The 17310-nt window shown below is 42.7% G+C and overlaps 1 protein-coding gene across 1 annotated transcript in view; it reads left to right on the forward strand.

Moving 5' to 3' along the window:
* The window catches only part of csmd3b (CUB and Sushi multiple domains 3b), a 3002015-nt gene that overhangs the window by 2477593 nt on the left and 507112 nt on the right, over positions 1 to 17310 (forward strand). The window contains exons 23-24 of the mRNA XM_070874966.1: positions 7315 to 7471; positions 14502 to 14693. Coding sequence (XP_070731067.1) covers positions 7315 to 7471; positions 14502 to 14693 — 349 coding nt within the window. The remainder of the gene's footprint in view (positions 1 to 7314; positions 7472 to 14501; positions 14694 to 17310) is intronic.

Consider the following 17310-nt stretch of genomic DNA (forward strand, 5'->3'; position numbering starts at 1 on the left):
GATGTGGAAATTACTATCCTGACTAGGGAAGGTCTGGGTCGGCTACTCTCAGCGAATGCAGTGGCAGGGTCTCTTCAACTTTCCATTTGCCTCAGAATCACTTGTTTAGGGAGGGGTTCCTGCTCCGAATCAATATTCACTGAATCCTGCTGGAATATGATCCCGTGTAGCTGTTGCACGAGAAAAGAATTTGGCTCAGCAATAATGCACCGCTACCCCCCCCTCCCCCCCTCCATTCCAGGAATACATTCCAGCAGGTGTCACTGAATAGGATCACAAGATAATTATGGATGAGGAACACCATCTTACTTTATCCATCCAGGGATGTCCTTGTGTTCGCTCACATATGGAGAACAGCCATTTGGGCAAAATACCCATGGGCTCCTGTGGAACCGAACTCCAGCACTTTCAAAATAGAATGAAGAAAGTTTCAGGGAAAATTACTTATTTGCTTTATGATGTTACAGAGCTGACAAGGCAACAGAAACAGTCAGCTGTGAAAACAGCAGAAAACTAAATCTGAGTGTTCACGAAGCAATAACTTTAGATCAATGAAAACCGATATTGGTTTTTTTTTGTTATTTTGTTGTATGATGCTTCATTTAGGGATTTACTTTCATGTGGAAAACTGGGAAATTATTCCATTTTTGAATTAATTGATGAGCCTGTTTATGAAAATAAATCACCTATTTTTTTAACAATCGTTTCAACAATGGCCTTAAGTTATGCTGTGGATATCGGCAATGTGTTTGTCTGAAAGTCCATTCTTTTAGAAGAGACACAGACCCATTTATTTTACAAGTGCTGGGAGGAATTTCAGTAAATGCGTTACCTCGCAGTGTTTGCAATTGTGGTTGCCAATGCTCCAAGTTTGCCCTGGAGTTGCCAGGAATTGAATATTAATCTCCTGGACACTACAGCAAGTAACCCAGTTGAAAAATCATATTTTAAAAAGTGTGTTTTCCTTCATTTTCTTTGAACATTTTTGTTTAGTCGTTATAGAAATATTGGAAATGGGATGAAAGGTTGTTTTGATTATGCAGGGTTATTGGAGGCGGGAGGTCTTGTGATGAATCCTCCAGGAATATGTCCAACCAGATTAGGCAACCTTAATTGCAAGGCTCGTGTGTTTTTGGTGCATATTGGATAGAGATTGATCCAATTTTTTAATTTCTTAATTTGGATACTGAAATGAGTTCACTGACCTGTGACATAAAGACTTCTTTTGGCATAAAAAAGCTGCCAAACTTGCTCACATTTGGTTCAGTTTCAGTTCAGTCTAATAACTGGGCAGAGTGCAATGGATAGCTGTATCACCTGATTGATGTACAAAGTTTGGGCCAAAGATCAGTTGCAGCCGGTTTTCAGATACTCTGGAAGTGAGCATCAGAACCCAAAGGCCTGAGGCTAGACTGAAACTTGGGCCTCAGGGTTCACCAACATAATTTCAGGGAGCTTTGGATGCTAACCAGGCATCCAGAGGCTTGTTGGCAGAAGACCTGAGAGGGAGGCCAGAAGAGGCCGGAAGCTGTCTGAAGTTGTCCTGTGGAGCCGGGATGAGCTCTCATGCTTCCACCAGCTCCATGTTTAAGCAAGTTTAAAAGAAAATACTTACTATCTTGTTAGCAGTCTCCAGTCATTCCTTTAAGGACTGTTGGTTAGGCTGCTGAAGAACTCAAAAACCTGCCTGCCCGCTCAGTCCTAATGAACATCCAAGAGAGGTCCTGAAACAGATGTAAGACCTCTCATTAGCATATGCAAGGACCCTAATGTCTGTTTTAGGCAGCCGCCAGGAAGCCTAAGTATTACCTGACCCAATAGGGCTTCAGATGTATTTCAAGTGCCCTTGGGTCACAAGAGACAACATCAGGAAAATGGTGCCTTTTCCCCTCGTTTTGTGCCTTTGTCCAATTTCTTCCCTATTGCATTCGCAAATAGGGGGCCTACCACCATTGAGGCCCCATTTACAAAACTTTTTAGTGACTCCGCAGTTTGTGACGTGAATGCTGCGGTCAATATTCTTAGGTGCTTGGCAGCCAAACCAGCGGTCCATAAATGGACGGCTGGAGGCTGTCTCCCGCATGTTAAGTTGTAATTTTTTTCTTACCAGGAGGAGCAGAAATGGCCCTCTTCACCCCACATAAAATTTACGGGCCAATGCCAGTCATGCTCTCTGTCCCACCCCCTCCGAACTCTGCGTACCACAGATGCCAACCGATCTTCAAGCTGACGCCGAGATCATGACTGGCACCTGCAGCTTGCTGCTAATAAATGAGTGAGACAGGTGGACAAACATCCCATGGTCCTGTCAACAACCTCATTAGACACGTGCACTACCCTGGGATCGCATCCCAATTCACATGTGATCCAAATTCGAAGCCATTGTTTTCTCCAGAGGTCCTGCAGATTCTGTGAAAAATATATTTTAAATAAAGTATATTAACACCTACCAAACTATTTCAGCTTTATTGTTTTCCAAATGCTTGTGCTGTCAGTATCTTAGTGTTTCTGTAAAATAGTTTACTTGTAAATAAATCTATTATTTGTAGCCTCAACATAATGATTATGGTTATTCATGGTTATTTACCACTCTTGAGAAAATGCATTGGGCATTCTATATAATCTCCAATGTGTTATGTTGTAATTACCAGGTAATTGTTCATCTACCTGTCATACTATCATACTCAAGACACAAATATAGCACGGGGTTGGTTCATAAAGGACTTGATTGCTTGTGAAAATTGCCTTTCTGCAATGAACAGAAAATCGAAGCGTTGGGTGGTACTCAAATCATACCATGTGCATTTACAACATTTTCTGTTTTATTTTTACAAATGCTTCTCCTCAACAGTAGCCGGATGCCAACTGCTTCCCTTCCCATTCCTGACTGATCCACTAACCTGAACAGTAAAATTAAACTTGAAACAAAAAATATTTTAATCAGTCCAAGATTGTTGGACATTTCAAGCTTTCTATTTTACGTGTGCAGATTTATGGAAATGTAAAATAGTTCTATTCTATCAAGTTGGATGGAACTGCAACACCAAGGAAGGGGAAGAAGTAATTTTGGATGAAGAGTTTTGCACTTTTATGATGACAGATAGATATCAGAATTTGGGATGAATTCATATTGCAAATGCAACCATAAGTTGGCATTAAATTAATAGCATCATATTCAAGATGAATCCAGCTGCCTTTTGACATTTTTCTGGGTTGTTGTGTGTGTTAACTTTGTTTTTTGCAAAGGTTTGGAAATTGGATTAGGTAAAACTTCTTTTCCAGGGTGAAGAGTGCAGGCATGCTGACTTGCCTTAAAATAAATATATTGTGGCAGCTGCTATTCACTTGCATGGTGTGATGGTTCTGGCGATAAATGAGTTTGACATTGAGGGAGTTGAATTCTTCAATTCCTAGCTCCTTTTGTTGAAGTAGGTGGCATTGAGAATACATAGAAACATAGAAAATAGGAGCAACAGTAGGCCATTCAGCCCTTCGAGTCTGCACTGCCATTCAATATTATCATGGCTGATCCTCTATCTCAACACCTTATTCCTGCTTTCTCCCCATACACCTTGATGCCTTTTGTTCCTAGAAATCTATCTCCTTCTTAAATATATTCAGTGTCTTGGCCTCCACAGCCTTCTGTGGTCGAGAATTCCACAGGTTCACCACCCTCTGAGTGAAAAAATTCTCCTCATCTCGGTCCTAAATTTCCTACCCCGTATCCTGAGACTGTGACCCCTTGTTAGACTTCCCAGCCAGGGGAAACATCCTCCCTGCATCCAGTCTATCCAACCCAGTCAGAATTTATACGTTTCAATGAGATCCCCTCTCATTCTTCGAAAGTCTAGTGAATACAGGCCTAGTCGAGCACACATGACCATATGCGTGCAATCTGTGACTCCTTGGACTTCAGGGAATCTTGCCGCTCTGTAAAATTGAGGGTCCTGTCATGCTGCTTCTATGGGGCCAAGTTTCGGCCTGAGTTGCTCCTGTTTTTTTGGAGCAACTGGTTTAGAATGGAGTATCTTAGAAATTGCAATTCTCGACATTTAGTTGGCTCCAGTTCTAGTCAGTTGGAACAGTTTCACTTTGGAACAGATTTTTTTTTTCAAAAAGGGGCGTGTCCCGCCACTTACGCCTGTTTTCAAAGTTTAGGCAGTGAAAACTTACTCCAAACTAACTTAGAATGGAGTAAGTGAAGATTTTTGTACATTCGAAAAAACCTTGTCTACGCTTTAGAAAATCAGGCGTAGGTTACAAATTAGGCGTAGGGAATGGGGGGGGGGGTTTAAAGGGAAGTTTACAAACATTAAACACTTCAATTTTACAAGTAAAGAGCCATCGTCAATAATAAATGATAAATACATCAATAAATCAACCAATAAATCAATCAAAAAAAATAAAAAAAAATTTAAAAATCAATAAATAAAACATTTTCTACTTACCGACTGCAGCACCGGGAGTCCTCCAATAGCTTGCTGGGATGGCCCCCCCAGTGTGTCTCTGTCAGTGTCTCTATCTCTCTGTCTGTCTGTCTGTGTGTCTCTCACTCGCTGTCTGTCACTGTCTGTGTTTCTGACAGCGAGGGGAGGGGAAGAAGGGGGGTGGGGAGGGGAAGAAGGGGGGTGGGAGGGGGAGTGGGGGGGTGGGAGGGGGAGAAGGGGGGTGGGAGGGGGAGTGGGGGGGTGGGAGGGAGAGAAGGTGGGTGGGGGGGGAAGGGAAGGAGAGAGGGAGGGAGGGAGGAGGGAAGGAGAGAGGGAGGGAGGGAGGGAGGGAAGGAAGGAGAGAGGGAGGGAGGGAAGGAGAGAGGAGGGAGGGAAGGAAGGAGAGAGGAGGGAGAGAGGGAAGGAGAGAGGAGAGAGGGAGGGAAGGAGAGAGGAGGGAGGGAGGAGAGGAGGGAGGGAGGAGAGGAGGGAAGGAGGGAAGGAGAGAGGGAGGGAGGGAGGGAAGGAAGGAGAGAGGGAGGGAGGGAAGGAGAGAGGAGGGAGGGAGGGAAGGAGAGAGAAGGGAGGGAGGGAAGGAAGGAGAGAGGAGGGAGAGAGGGAAGGAGAGAGGAGAGAGGGAGGGAAGGAGAGAGGAGGGAGGGAGGGAAGGAAGGAGAGAGCAGGGAGGGAGGGAAGGAGAGAGGAGGGAGGGAGGGAAGGAGAGAGGAGGGAGGGAGGGAGGGAAGGAGGGAAGGAAGGAAGGAAGGAGAGGGGGGGGAAGGGAGAGAAGGAGGCTGAACGGCTGGGCCCAAGACCTCTGGGTGGGGGGGGGAGAGTCGCTGGGGGGAAGAAGAGAGGGGAGAGGGGGTGGGGAGAAGAGGGGAGGGGAAGAGGTGGGGGGGGAGGGGAGAGGGGGTGGGGGGAAGAGGGGAGGGAAAGAGGTGGGAGGGGAAGAGGTGGAGGGGAAGAGAGTCACGGAGGTCGGGAGGGGAGAGAGAGTCGCAGAGGTTGGGGGGGGGGGAGAGAGAGTCGCAGAGGTCGGGTGGGGAGAGAGCGTCGCGGAGGTCCGGGGGGGGTGGGGTGGAGCGGAGGTCGGTTCGCCGGGGGTGGGGGGGCGGTGGGGAGAGTGGGGGTCGAGTCGGGTCCGGTCGGGTGGGAGGAGCCTTATCCACGCAGCCCCAGTGAGGCCATTCGGCCAGGGCTAGGGGCTGCGTGCTTCGGGCCCCTCCCACAGTTTTGGGCGCCTGGAGCTACTGCACATGCGCGCCCACTGTAGCGCGCATGTGCAGAGGTCCCGGCACTGTTTTTAGTGCAGGGATCTGGCTCCGCCCCCTACAGCTCGTGCTGTGCCACGCCCAGCTCCAGAGGATCTGCAGGGAGCCGGAGAATAGGTAAGTTTTTTTAGGCGCACTTTCTGGCGCAAAAAACTGGCGTCCAGGTCCAGGCTGCGCCGTTTTAGCTGCGGCCCGAAACTTGGGCCCTATATGTCCATGGCATACTTGTTGGACATCATCACAAATCACTGGAACGGGGTTGTTATCATCATCGGGGTGGGTTGCACATGACTGTACAGTCACAACAGAGCATGCCCTGTTTGCTGGCTAGATCGGACCTGTGCCGTGGTGGCATGTAAGGCCCTTGTCGGGCGAAAGAAGAGCACACTATTTTTGTTATATTCCCAGAGGAAAATGTGCCTACTAATCTGATGATAAACGAGACACATACCATGGTGGACCTTTTAGAACCTAAGAAAGTCTATTGCGGAACAGGCACCACCTCCAGTTGGTGAGGCTTCTCTAGGTATACAGAACGTGTGCAAGCTGGACTTCCTATTGTAGCCTAAGAAATCCTCAAAGCCATATTTTGATCGACGGGGGTGACTGGAAGACTTGCCTTATCTCCTACCATCAGGAATTTTAGCCATTACTTGCATGGCGTGGAAACCTGATGGATTCAGTTTCCACCTCAATTTGCACAGCCCCATATGGGCAATGCGCCCATTTTGTGACTTCTGACCCTGCCAAAATTTTGTGGTTAATACCTCAATTATAACTGAATAATGCATTTATGCTGTGCAACTTCTCTTTGCCAGGGTTCAAGAGTTCATTACTCATGGATGAAGAAAAAATGTTTTAAAAATCATGAGAAACTTTACATTCACTTTTACATATTTTTATAACATGCAGTAAATCACAAACTATTCCATTGGTTCTGATTCTGTTAAAGATTTTTTTTAAACCCTGAAAGATACATCATCAACACAATTTCCAATTCCATCAAGGAATTAGTTGTAAGCGGTTCTTTTTAAAAATATATACATATACAAAACTATTTAATGAGAGAGCCAGGATAGCCCATTAAGCTACTGGTAGTCAAAAATAAAAGTGAAAAAAGTAATTTTGTCCAAAGAGAAAATGGCTAAGAAAGCATTACAAGTGAAAGGTCAGAAATTGTGCTGCTGAGCTGCAGCAGTTTTAAAATAATCTAATTATTCCTTTGTTCAACAATCTACCTCTACATCGGAGACCTTTCAGCGCCATTGTAAAGATTTCTGAAAGGCTGGATACAGCCACAAAAGCATGCTGGAAAGAGAATGAGCACAGACAGCCCTGTGGAATGGCACGCCTTTCCAAACTAGCCTTGGTGTTTTTAGTTCCATCTTTGGGTTTTGTTCATTGAAAGAATTTTCATGTTTTAGTACAAGTTTATATCCTTAAGGGGCCAATTATTATCTCTGTGCCATGATACTATCATACCATATCAGAAAGTTAACATAATCTAGTAATTATATGATACTTACATTGTATTCATTCTATTTTGCTCACATTTCTGCATCTGTTACTTTATCTGATAGTGAAATGATCTGTCAATTTGTCTCCTTTGTTAGATATATGATGGGAGAGACAGTTCTGCTCATCTTCTGGGGGCATTCTTTGGCACTGGAATGATGGGATTGACTTTGAGCAGTACATCCAATCACCTGTGGTTGGAGTTTAATACAGACTCTGAAGCAACTGATGAAGGTTTTCAGCTTGTTTACACTGGTGAGTGCTTCAACCTCCTTTGTGATGTATGGTCAGGGGAGCTCATTATACTGTTTTTTCTTGTACAAGAACCGGCTTTTAGAGAATATAAATTCTATGCACAGTTGAATTTCCTAACATTACAGTTACTCATTAGTTCCAAAGTGCTGTAAATAAATTATTATGGGCACAATTGCAATAGGTCTGCTGTTATGTTGCACAAAATTGTTCATTCATTTTCGAAGAGTAAAGGTGATTAGAGCATATCTTGACCCTTTGTTTAGCTTCGGCCAAAGGTTATGTGATACAATATATCTGTTTATTAATGTGTTCAAACTACTTTAAAATGAAAGAATTCTTAAATGAGTACTGTCTTCTTTAACGGGTCTTTGACAAATCTTGTTTATTTTGTGGCTGAGAAGATCTAGAAGAGCTATGCATCTCTTTCATCATGGTAATGTCAGGGTTGCCTCCTGTAAGTAAACTCAACAGCAAATGGGGGAATCGGCAAGGATTGGCATCATAGCTTCAGTTCTGAGGTTTGCTTTGCTGCTGATAAGAATTTATTGAAAACCATAATAACACAAGTTCTTAATGTCCTCCACATCATAAAGAAAAAAAATGCAATTTGTACAAGGGGAAAGCGGGTTGTGTAGAGGACACAGAGAGGCTGCAAAGAGATTTAGATAGGTTAAGCGAATGGGCTAAGGTTTGGCAGATGGAATACAATGTCGGAAGGTGTGAGGTCATCCACCTTGAGGAAAAAAAAAACAGTAAAAGGGAATATTATTTGAATGGGGAGAAATAACAACATGCTGAGGTGCAGAGGGACCTGGGGGTCCTTGTGCATGAATCCCAAAAAGTTAGTTTGCAGGTGAAGCAGGTATTCAGGAAGGCGAATGGAATGTTGGCCTTCATTGCGAGAGGGATGGTGTACAAAAGCAGGGAGGTCCTGCTGCAACGGTATAGGGTATTGGTAAGGCCGCACCTGGAGTACTGCATGCAGTTTTAGTCACCTTACTTAAGGAAGGATATACTGGCTTTGGAGGGGGTACAGAAACGATTCACTAGACTGATTCCAGAGATAAGGGGGTTACCTTATGATGATAGATTGAGTAGACTGGGTCTTACTCGTTGGAGTTCAGAAGGATGAGGGGTGATCTTATAGAAACATTTAAAATAATGAAAGGGATAGACAAGATAGAGGCGGAGAGGTTGTTTCCACTGGTCGGGGAGACTAGAACTAGGGGGCACAGGCTCAAAATACGGGGGAGCCAATTTAAAACCGAGTTGAGAAGGAATTTCTTCTCCCAGAGGGTTGTGAATCTGTGGAATTCTCTGCCCAAGGAAGCAGTTGAGGCTAGCTCATTGAATGTATTCCAGTCACAGATAGATAGATTTTTAACCAATAAGGGAATTAAGGGTTACAGGGAGCGGGTGGGTAAGTGGAGCTGAGTCCACGGCCAGATCAGCCATGATCTTATTGAATGGCGGAGCAGGCTCGAGGGGCTAGATGGCCTACTCCTGTTCCTAATTCTTATGTTCTTATGTTCTTATTAAGAATTTGTGTTATTTTTTTAAGTAACTTTTGTTTATCTGCTTTATATTGTAGGAAGTTTAGGCAGCCCACTCAAAATCCTACAGTATGACAATCTTCGACGATGTAATGAATAAATGATCTATTAATAGGTTTCAATGCAATTTATATTGCCGCCCAAATAAATGTTTTCTAAATATTATTTAATGAGTTTGATATCCCTTTAATTTAATCTGAGCTTGTATAAGATAATGATCATTGAAAAGAATTACCCTACGAGTAATCATTACATGGCTATAATCCTGAATGAAAAGTTAAAAATTGAAAGCAACCTTGAGCAACATAGTTTAAGATGCAGACTTTAAATTAGTCTTCCAATAAGTTTCAGTCCTTGGGCTATCAGATGGACACATTTGTTAACTGTAGCTTTAATAGCTTTTGTAAGTTCTGACTAATTTTGAAGCCCTGCAGTGCAGTTCCTTTTTGAAGGCCTAAATGTAACCCATAATATGAGAATTTTAGCTCAGCTATTTTCAGTTGCACACTCAGGTAGAATTGAAGTCATCTCTATGGATTTTTGACAGTGCAGTAACAGAGCTTTGTTAAAGTATAGCATCTTATGCCACAGCTCATAGCTAGTGCAATATCTATTCATGGAACCTGTAGTAGCATTAGTTGTAACATGTAATACTTCAGCCCTGCCTTTCAAGTTGAAGAATTCTTAGATGTAGGGCATCTTAAAACCTTTGCCCTCAGAGCAAACCATTTATTCATGTCTCATCAAAAAGCCATAGAAACAACTCTATCTGAGTGAGCAGCTGGGAAGACATTGACTAAAATGCATTGTAATATTGAGGGTTCTAATTAGAAGATTGGCCCAGGAAGTGCCAGGTCTGCACCGTACTACAGGACATAAAAGAAAAGTGACTATCGTTTTTGTGTTTTGTGACTTAACAGTAAAACTTGTCATGCCAAATTGACAATAATTCTCATTATAAAACTACCAACAATTCTCACTTGTCACTCTGCCCAATTGATGGAAAGAATTTGCATTTTACAGCGCGTCTCACATACATTTGAAATGTAGTTATTTGCTGCTTAGACAAACACAACACCAATTTGTGCATCTGTAAGGTGCCATAAACAACAAATGAGATAAATGACCAGTTAATTGCTTTTAATGGTGTTGCTGAGGGAGAAATGTCGGTTAGAACATTCAAGATAACTCACTGCTCTTCTTCCAAAAGTGCTATGAGAACTTCCATATTCACTATAACAGGAAGGCAGGGCCTTGATTTAATGTCTCATTTAAAAGATAGCACCTCCGACAATGTAGCATTACCTCACCAGAAGAAAAAGGAACCTATCTGGACCATCAGGGAGCGGGGGTGCCACACGATCAGCCCGACACTGAAGCAGAGTGCCGGGCTGAGTGATCTCGGCCAGGACCCTGCGAAGAAACTAGATCAGCAGCGGGGAAACAAAGCCTCAGGATCTACATCGGAGAATTGCATTCAAGGTGCAGCGGGAGATCGTGGCAGAGGTTCGGCGGGAGATCATGGCAGAGGTGCGTCGAATTAGGGTACGGGGCTCAGAAGAGCCAAGGGCCCAGGGGCAGCACGGGTCAGCCCACACTGCGATATGTGTGCGCACTAGGTCCGTGCAGCACAGCAGGTCTTCAGTCGTCCTCATTAACTCTTGCCACTGGATAAAGGCCTAGCTCTGTCAAGCCCGTGTGGTGGCTGATGTGCAACACACGTTAAAAAAATCCACACACAGGCATCTTCCACCCCCTCAATTGGAGTTCAGGACAGGAACATTGGGTCCTTCATTGAAACATCTGTGAACTCATGTGGAAGCAAGTCATCCTCGTTCGAGGGACCGCCTATGATGATGATGACCTCATCATTCCACTGAAGTGACAGCCTGGGCCTGGAGTGGGGATTGAACCCATAATCTTCTGATTTAATTGCGGGAGCGCTACCAACTGAGCCAAACAGCTAACTTTGCCATGCTTTATATAATCTGGATATTTAATCACATGTGATTATTGAACAGTTCGATTCAGGAAGCCCTTAACCGTTTATCAGGAATGTTACAATTCTGGGCTGAATAATTCTATAACTAAAGGAAATAACCATTTATTAATTCTCCATTACATAAAATGTGTTGCAGTATGGTCAGTTAAACAGCAATAGATGTCAGGTCATAGAGTTTGTGATGGTTGACTCGCCATCCAGAGGATTGAAATGTACAGTGGGCTGTACATTATTTTTTTGTTTTCTGAATGTAACACTGAGAATAAAATTGACTGTTGCATGTGTACTATTTCCTCATGTGGAAGTTGAGGACCTCCAGTGCTCAGGGTCTTTGCTGTTCTCGCAGTTTAGTAAAACACTTTCCATTATCAGCATGAGAAGAAGTTCGCAGAAATGAGAAGGTGTGCCTTTGGATTTTTGGAAATGCAGGAAGTCGTTATTATTACATCTGACTTGTTGGTGGAAATGTAATTCAGAGCCATGACTTGTAGGAGAAGACTGATCAGAACAATTAGAAATTAGATTGTCGTATATTTTTATTGCAGTTGTTCTTTGATTATGTCGCATTGACATACATGTAGCATATCTGATGTATTGTTCTGGTGAGCAAATGTTACTGAATTGTTGAGGTTGTGGATGGCCCTGGGGCATTTATTCCAGGCAGTGACAGTGTTGCTAATGTGTTTACCTGCTGTGTTTACCCATTGTGTTAGTTCCTGGTGAATTTTCATTGTGTCACCCAGGCTTTGACAGTTTGGATGAGCTGAAGTGTGCTCCAAGAGCTTAGCATATGACTTGTGTGGAACTGCTGGCAGTGGGTCAGAAACAGGGCATTAGGCTTTCAAAGAATTTGTTCTGCTTCAGCCTCAGATAGTACATGATTAAAATACAATAGGATTCACAGCTGTGTTATAAAAATACTACCCCTTTAAAACAATTGCTATTATTGCAAATTGGCATTCCATGTGCAGAGTTTAGCTGGAATAAAAGCACAAACAACAACTTGCATTTAGATAGTGCCTTTAACATAGTAAAATGTCCCAAGACACTTTACAGGAACATTATCAAATATAAATTGACACCGAGCAATATAAGGAGATTAGGACAGGTGAATAAAAGCTTGGTTAAAGAGGTAGGTTTTAATGAGTCTCTTAAAAGAGGACAGAGAAGTGAAGAGGCTTAGGGAGGGAATTCCAGAGCCTTGGGCCCAGGCAGCTGCAGGCACAGCCGCCAGTGGTGGAATGATTAAAATCGGGGATGCACAAGAGACCAGAATTTGGAGGAGCATAGAGATCTCAAAGGGTTGCAGGGCTGGAGGCGATTACAGAGATAGGATGGGCAAGGCCATGGAGGAATTTGAAAACAAGGATTAGAGGTGTTGCCGGACCGGGAGCCAATCTAGGTCGGCGAGCACAGGGATGATGGGTGAATGGGATATGGTATGAGTTAGAATACGGGCAGCAGAGTTTTGGATGAGTTCAAATTTATGTAGGGTGGAAGATGGGAGGCCAGCCAGGAGAGCATTGGAATAGTCAAGTCTAGAGTTAACAAAGGCCAGGATGAGGGCTTCAGGAGCAGATGAGCTGAGGCAAGGGCAGAGACAGGAAATGTTGTGGTGTTGGAAATAGGCAGTCTTAATGAAGGAATGGATTTGTGGTCAGTAGGTCATCCCAGGGTTAAATCGGATGACAAGATTGCAAACAGTATGGTTCAGCCTCAGGCAGTGACCAGCGAAAGGGGTGGAGTTGGTCAATTCCACATACTGTCCATGAATACTTTTATAAGTTGTATTGTAGCTGAGGTACAACATGCTCAACTATAATTAAGTGATTAATTAAAGAAAGTTGAACACTGTGATGATGACGCTGAGGGCGTAATCATAAAAAAACACATTACTGTATTAATTTCAGTAATATTGTTAATTTGGCATCTCCAAAATTCCATTGGCACACACCTTCTCACTTGTATGAATTGCTCCTTACCATATTGCTGTTTGTAGGCATTTTACTAAAATCAGAAGAATGAAATGAAAAGAAAAGAAAGACTTGAATTTATACAGCACCTTTCACGACCTCAGGGCATCCTAAAGCATTTTACACCCAATGAAGTACTTTTGAAGTGTAGTCACTGTTGTAATGTAGGAAACATGGCAATCGGTTTGTGCATAATAAGGTCCCACAAACAGTGATAATGACCAGATAATCTGTTTTATAAATGATGTTGGTTGGCAATAAATATTGGCCAGGACATCAGGGAGAACTCTTCAGCTCTTCTGCGAAATAATGTCATTGGATCTTTTACGTCCACCTGAGAGGGCTGACAGGGCCTCGATTTAACATCTCGTATGAAAGACGGCACCTCCAACAGTGCAGCACTCCCTTGGTATTGCACTGGGGTGTCAGCCGTGATTTTGTGCTCAAGTCCCTGGCATGGGACCTGAACCCACAATCTTCTGACTCAGAGGCTAAAGTGCTACCCACTGAGCCATAGCTGACACAAGAATTAATGTGAAAGCCTCTGCAGCACTGAAAGTAATCCCACATGTGCATAAATGAAAATAGTGCACATGTAATAGTCAACAAACAGGTTTTGTGAATAAAAAAAAACATCTGATTTAAATCTGATTGAATAACCGTATGAGCGACCTACTGTCTTAGCATATTTACTCTAAGAGACAAACTTGATCTTCAGCCTTCTCCTTCAGTCAAACAGCTTGACCTCTGCATGATAAGACAGTACACGTGACTTCCTAAGATGGCTCAGAAGTAAATGTATCACCCAGAGAGGAACATAGCTACATAGGAATGAAATGTTCCAGGTCCGGTTCCTGATTTTGGATGTTGCAGAGCTACAGGTCGTCTCTATCTCTGGCCAAGAAAGGGAAATGTTTGCCAGGATTCTCACTTTGCATTGCTTTGTAACGACTAGTGCTGGAAACTGGCTGTGTATCAGAAGAGGTCAGGATGAAGCTCGGGATTTATGGCCTCGATGATCAAATAGATTATCAACATTTATCATCAAGACTGGCACACAAAAAATAACTAAGCACGAGTCATCACATGCAAGAGAAGACTGGCTAAAATTAATATGTTTAAAAAGGGCTGGACATGCAAACATCCGCTAATTTTTAATTAAAAATTGGGTGAACACAAAAAGAGTTAAAAAAACAATGGGGGATAACTAAATTAATTAGATGAACAAAGAGTCTTTGAACAAACATTAATTCCTTAAGCTATTTTACATTGTATAGGAGCATGTCTTACCTCATCAATAAATTGACACTACAGCATTTATGAAGTTCTGCTTTTCTATTCTGATTTAATTTTTTTGTCAAATGGATAAATCTCTTCTCTTTCTCGAGTGGCTCATCTCTGAATTTTGATGCTATATGTGCACTGACATTTCCATTCGTGATGTCAAGATTAGATGTGTTGTGGTTCATTAAGTTCAGTTTGTTCTGTGCCCCCTGTCACAGGTTTTGAGCTCTCTCACTGTGAAGATCCCGGCGTGCCTCAGTTTGGATATAAACTCAGTGACCAGGGCCATTTTGCTGGCAGCACTATTTCTTATGGTTGTAATCCAGGTTACACTCTACATGGAAGTAGCATCCTGAAATGTATGACTGGAGAAAGAAGAGCCTGGGATTACGCCCTTCCATCATGCATTGGTAAGAAACTTGCTTGGTTATTCTGAATGATTATCAATTTATAAGAGAAAGTCCTGTGAGATTTTAAGGAAAATATATGAAGTGCAAAATAACTGGCTGAAGCATATAGTTTTGGGATTAACTGGTGTGACAACACGCATTTCCAAAATGTATTATGAATCATGGAGACATATGAACCAGAAAACTAGAATATATGTTTACATGCTAATGCTAAAATATCCGACATGCATACAATAAATAATATAATGTACATTAAAAGTTACCAATATAAATGTGTTTCTACTGTCAATTACAGTTACTAGCATCAATTTGTTTGATATCTGAATGACAGCCATTTAGGAATTAGTGTGAGCAGTCTTATGCAATTATCATTTATAGTAGTGTACTTTATATACTTAGGTAACACAGGAGTTAAACCATAGGTCGCATGCGTTAGGGACTGAATCTAGTCTCGAAAATGAAAGTGTTCTGTCTCTGACAGTTAAGTGCCAAAGTCAAATTACTCATTAAAAATTAGTTTGATCGTTCTCAGCCTGGTTGCTGGTTGCTCTCAGTACAGAACATCATTCAACACTAGCTGCATAGGACATTTCCATCAGAAAGTTTGCACAGATAGAACTTGTGGGGGAAAATAAATTATTATACTGAAAGAACGTTAGCAATATTGAAGCAATGTAGAAGGAGGGCATTAATTCATAGTGTATGTGTGACAAGCAAATGATTAATGTCAGTGGGCTGAACAAGAAAATAATGTTCAGTTTTGCTGCACTTAATGAGTACTGCACCATGCAGGATTTTAAAATGGAAGTCTTTAAATCACCATTTTTGAAAAAGGAATTTATAGATGGAGCATATTACCTGGATAAACCTTTGCACAGCAACAGGATTCCAGGGATGAGGGACTTCAGTTACGTGGATAGACTGAAGAAGCTGGGGTTGTTCTCTTTATAACAGAGAGGATTGAGAGGAGATTTGATTGAGGAGTTCAAGATCATGAGGGATCGGGACTGAGTAGCTAGAGAGAAACCTGAACCCATTGAGAACCAGAGGACACAGATTTAAGGTGATTGGCAAAAGAACCAAAGAAAAAACATTTTTACATAGCGAGTGTTTAGGATATGGAATGCACTGACGGAAAGGATGGTGGAGGCAGACTCAATCACTGCTTTCAAAAGGGAGTTAGATAAGTACCTGAAAGAAAAAAATGTGCAGGGCGAAGGAGAAAGGGCGGGGGAGTAGGACTTGCTGGAACAGTCTTACAGACAGCTGGCACGAATCCGACGGGCCAAATAGCCTTCTTCCGTGCTATCACCATTCCATGGTTCTATGATCACAATTCTGATATTTAATCAAGCAAGTGAAATCAATTTTAATGCAGGCAAACTAGAACAGAGAGTAAAAATGCAACGCATAACTGCGGAGTGATGTTTATTTCACCGATGTCTGATATAAAAAGTCACAGTATCTTACATTTGATGAGAGAATTCGCTTTAATGTTGTGGAATTTCTCAACAAAAATGTTGGGGGGAATTTTAACTCTCAAAACCAGGTGGGTTGGAGTCAGATTGGGAGTTAAAGTGATAAAAAAACGGAATCCCGTCTCTATCCACTCTATTTCCAGTTTTAACGGAGGTGGGATGGGGGCGTGCAGCCAACCCGCTCCTAGGAGGTGGGTCACTCATTTAAATATTATAGCGCGAGATTTTCCTATCATTTTCGGCGGGTTCTTGACGATTTTCTCGGCGGTACAGCTGATTTTCCGCCCGGTGAAAGTCTCCTCCTAGTTTTTTAGTGGTCAAATCTGAAAACGCCCCCGGGAGCAAACCGCCGACATGCAACGCCGAGAAAATCGCCAGAGTGTAAGTTTGGCCTCAACGGAAGCCTGTCCAGATCGCCGAAGGAACTGCGCTGTAAAAGCTGCTTAAACAGGGCAGTAGGTGAGTACTCTGCAAAGAAAGGTAAGTTAAAAGTTCTTTTTTTTAAATTTTAAAATGGCGATTAGGTGTAAAAGTGTCCTGGGAATGCTTTTTACGATTTTATTTTTTTTATTGACATTTTTTTTAAAGTTTTAACCCCTCCCTAGGCCCAACCGCAGCCTCGGACTAAATTAAAAAAAACGCCCGTTTTACAAACCTCTGAGAAAACGGTCGCGAATAAAGGTGCAATGCCCTTTTCTTGCCGGGTGATTAGTTTTAACATAAAAGTGAAAATTCTCACCAGCATTACTTACCAAATGTTAGCAGTTTTTCTGAGCGGGCAATCGGGTTTCCTAGGACTCAGAAAAGCACCAGCTAAAGGGAGATGACTAGTGGATCCAGGAGATAAGTGTCTTTCCACTAATCTGCTGGATCCAGCATCCCTGCCTCACCCATCATCGCGACCTGACCGGTCAGCCTGACATCGGTAGTGGGTAAAATGATGGAATCAATTATTAAGGATGTCATAGCAGTGCATTTGGAAAGAGGTAATATGATAGGTCCAAGTCAGCATGGATTTGTGAAAGGGAAATCATGCTTGACAAATCTTCTGGAATTTTTTGAGGATGTTTCCAGTAGAGTGGACAAGGGAGAACCAGTTGATGTGGTATATTTGGACTTTCAGAAGGCTTTCGACAAGG

Source organism: Pristiophorus japonicus, chromosome 1 (assembly GCF_044704955.1).
Source record: "Pristiophorus japonicus isolate sPriJap1 chromosome 1, sPriJap1.hap1, whole genome shotgun sequence".
In the NCBI taxonomy this organism is placed as follows: Eukaryota; Metazoa; Chordata; class Chondrichthyes; family Pristiophoridae; genus Pristiophorus; species Pristiophorus japonicus.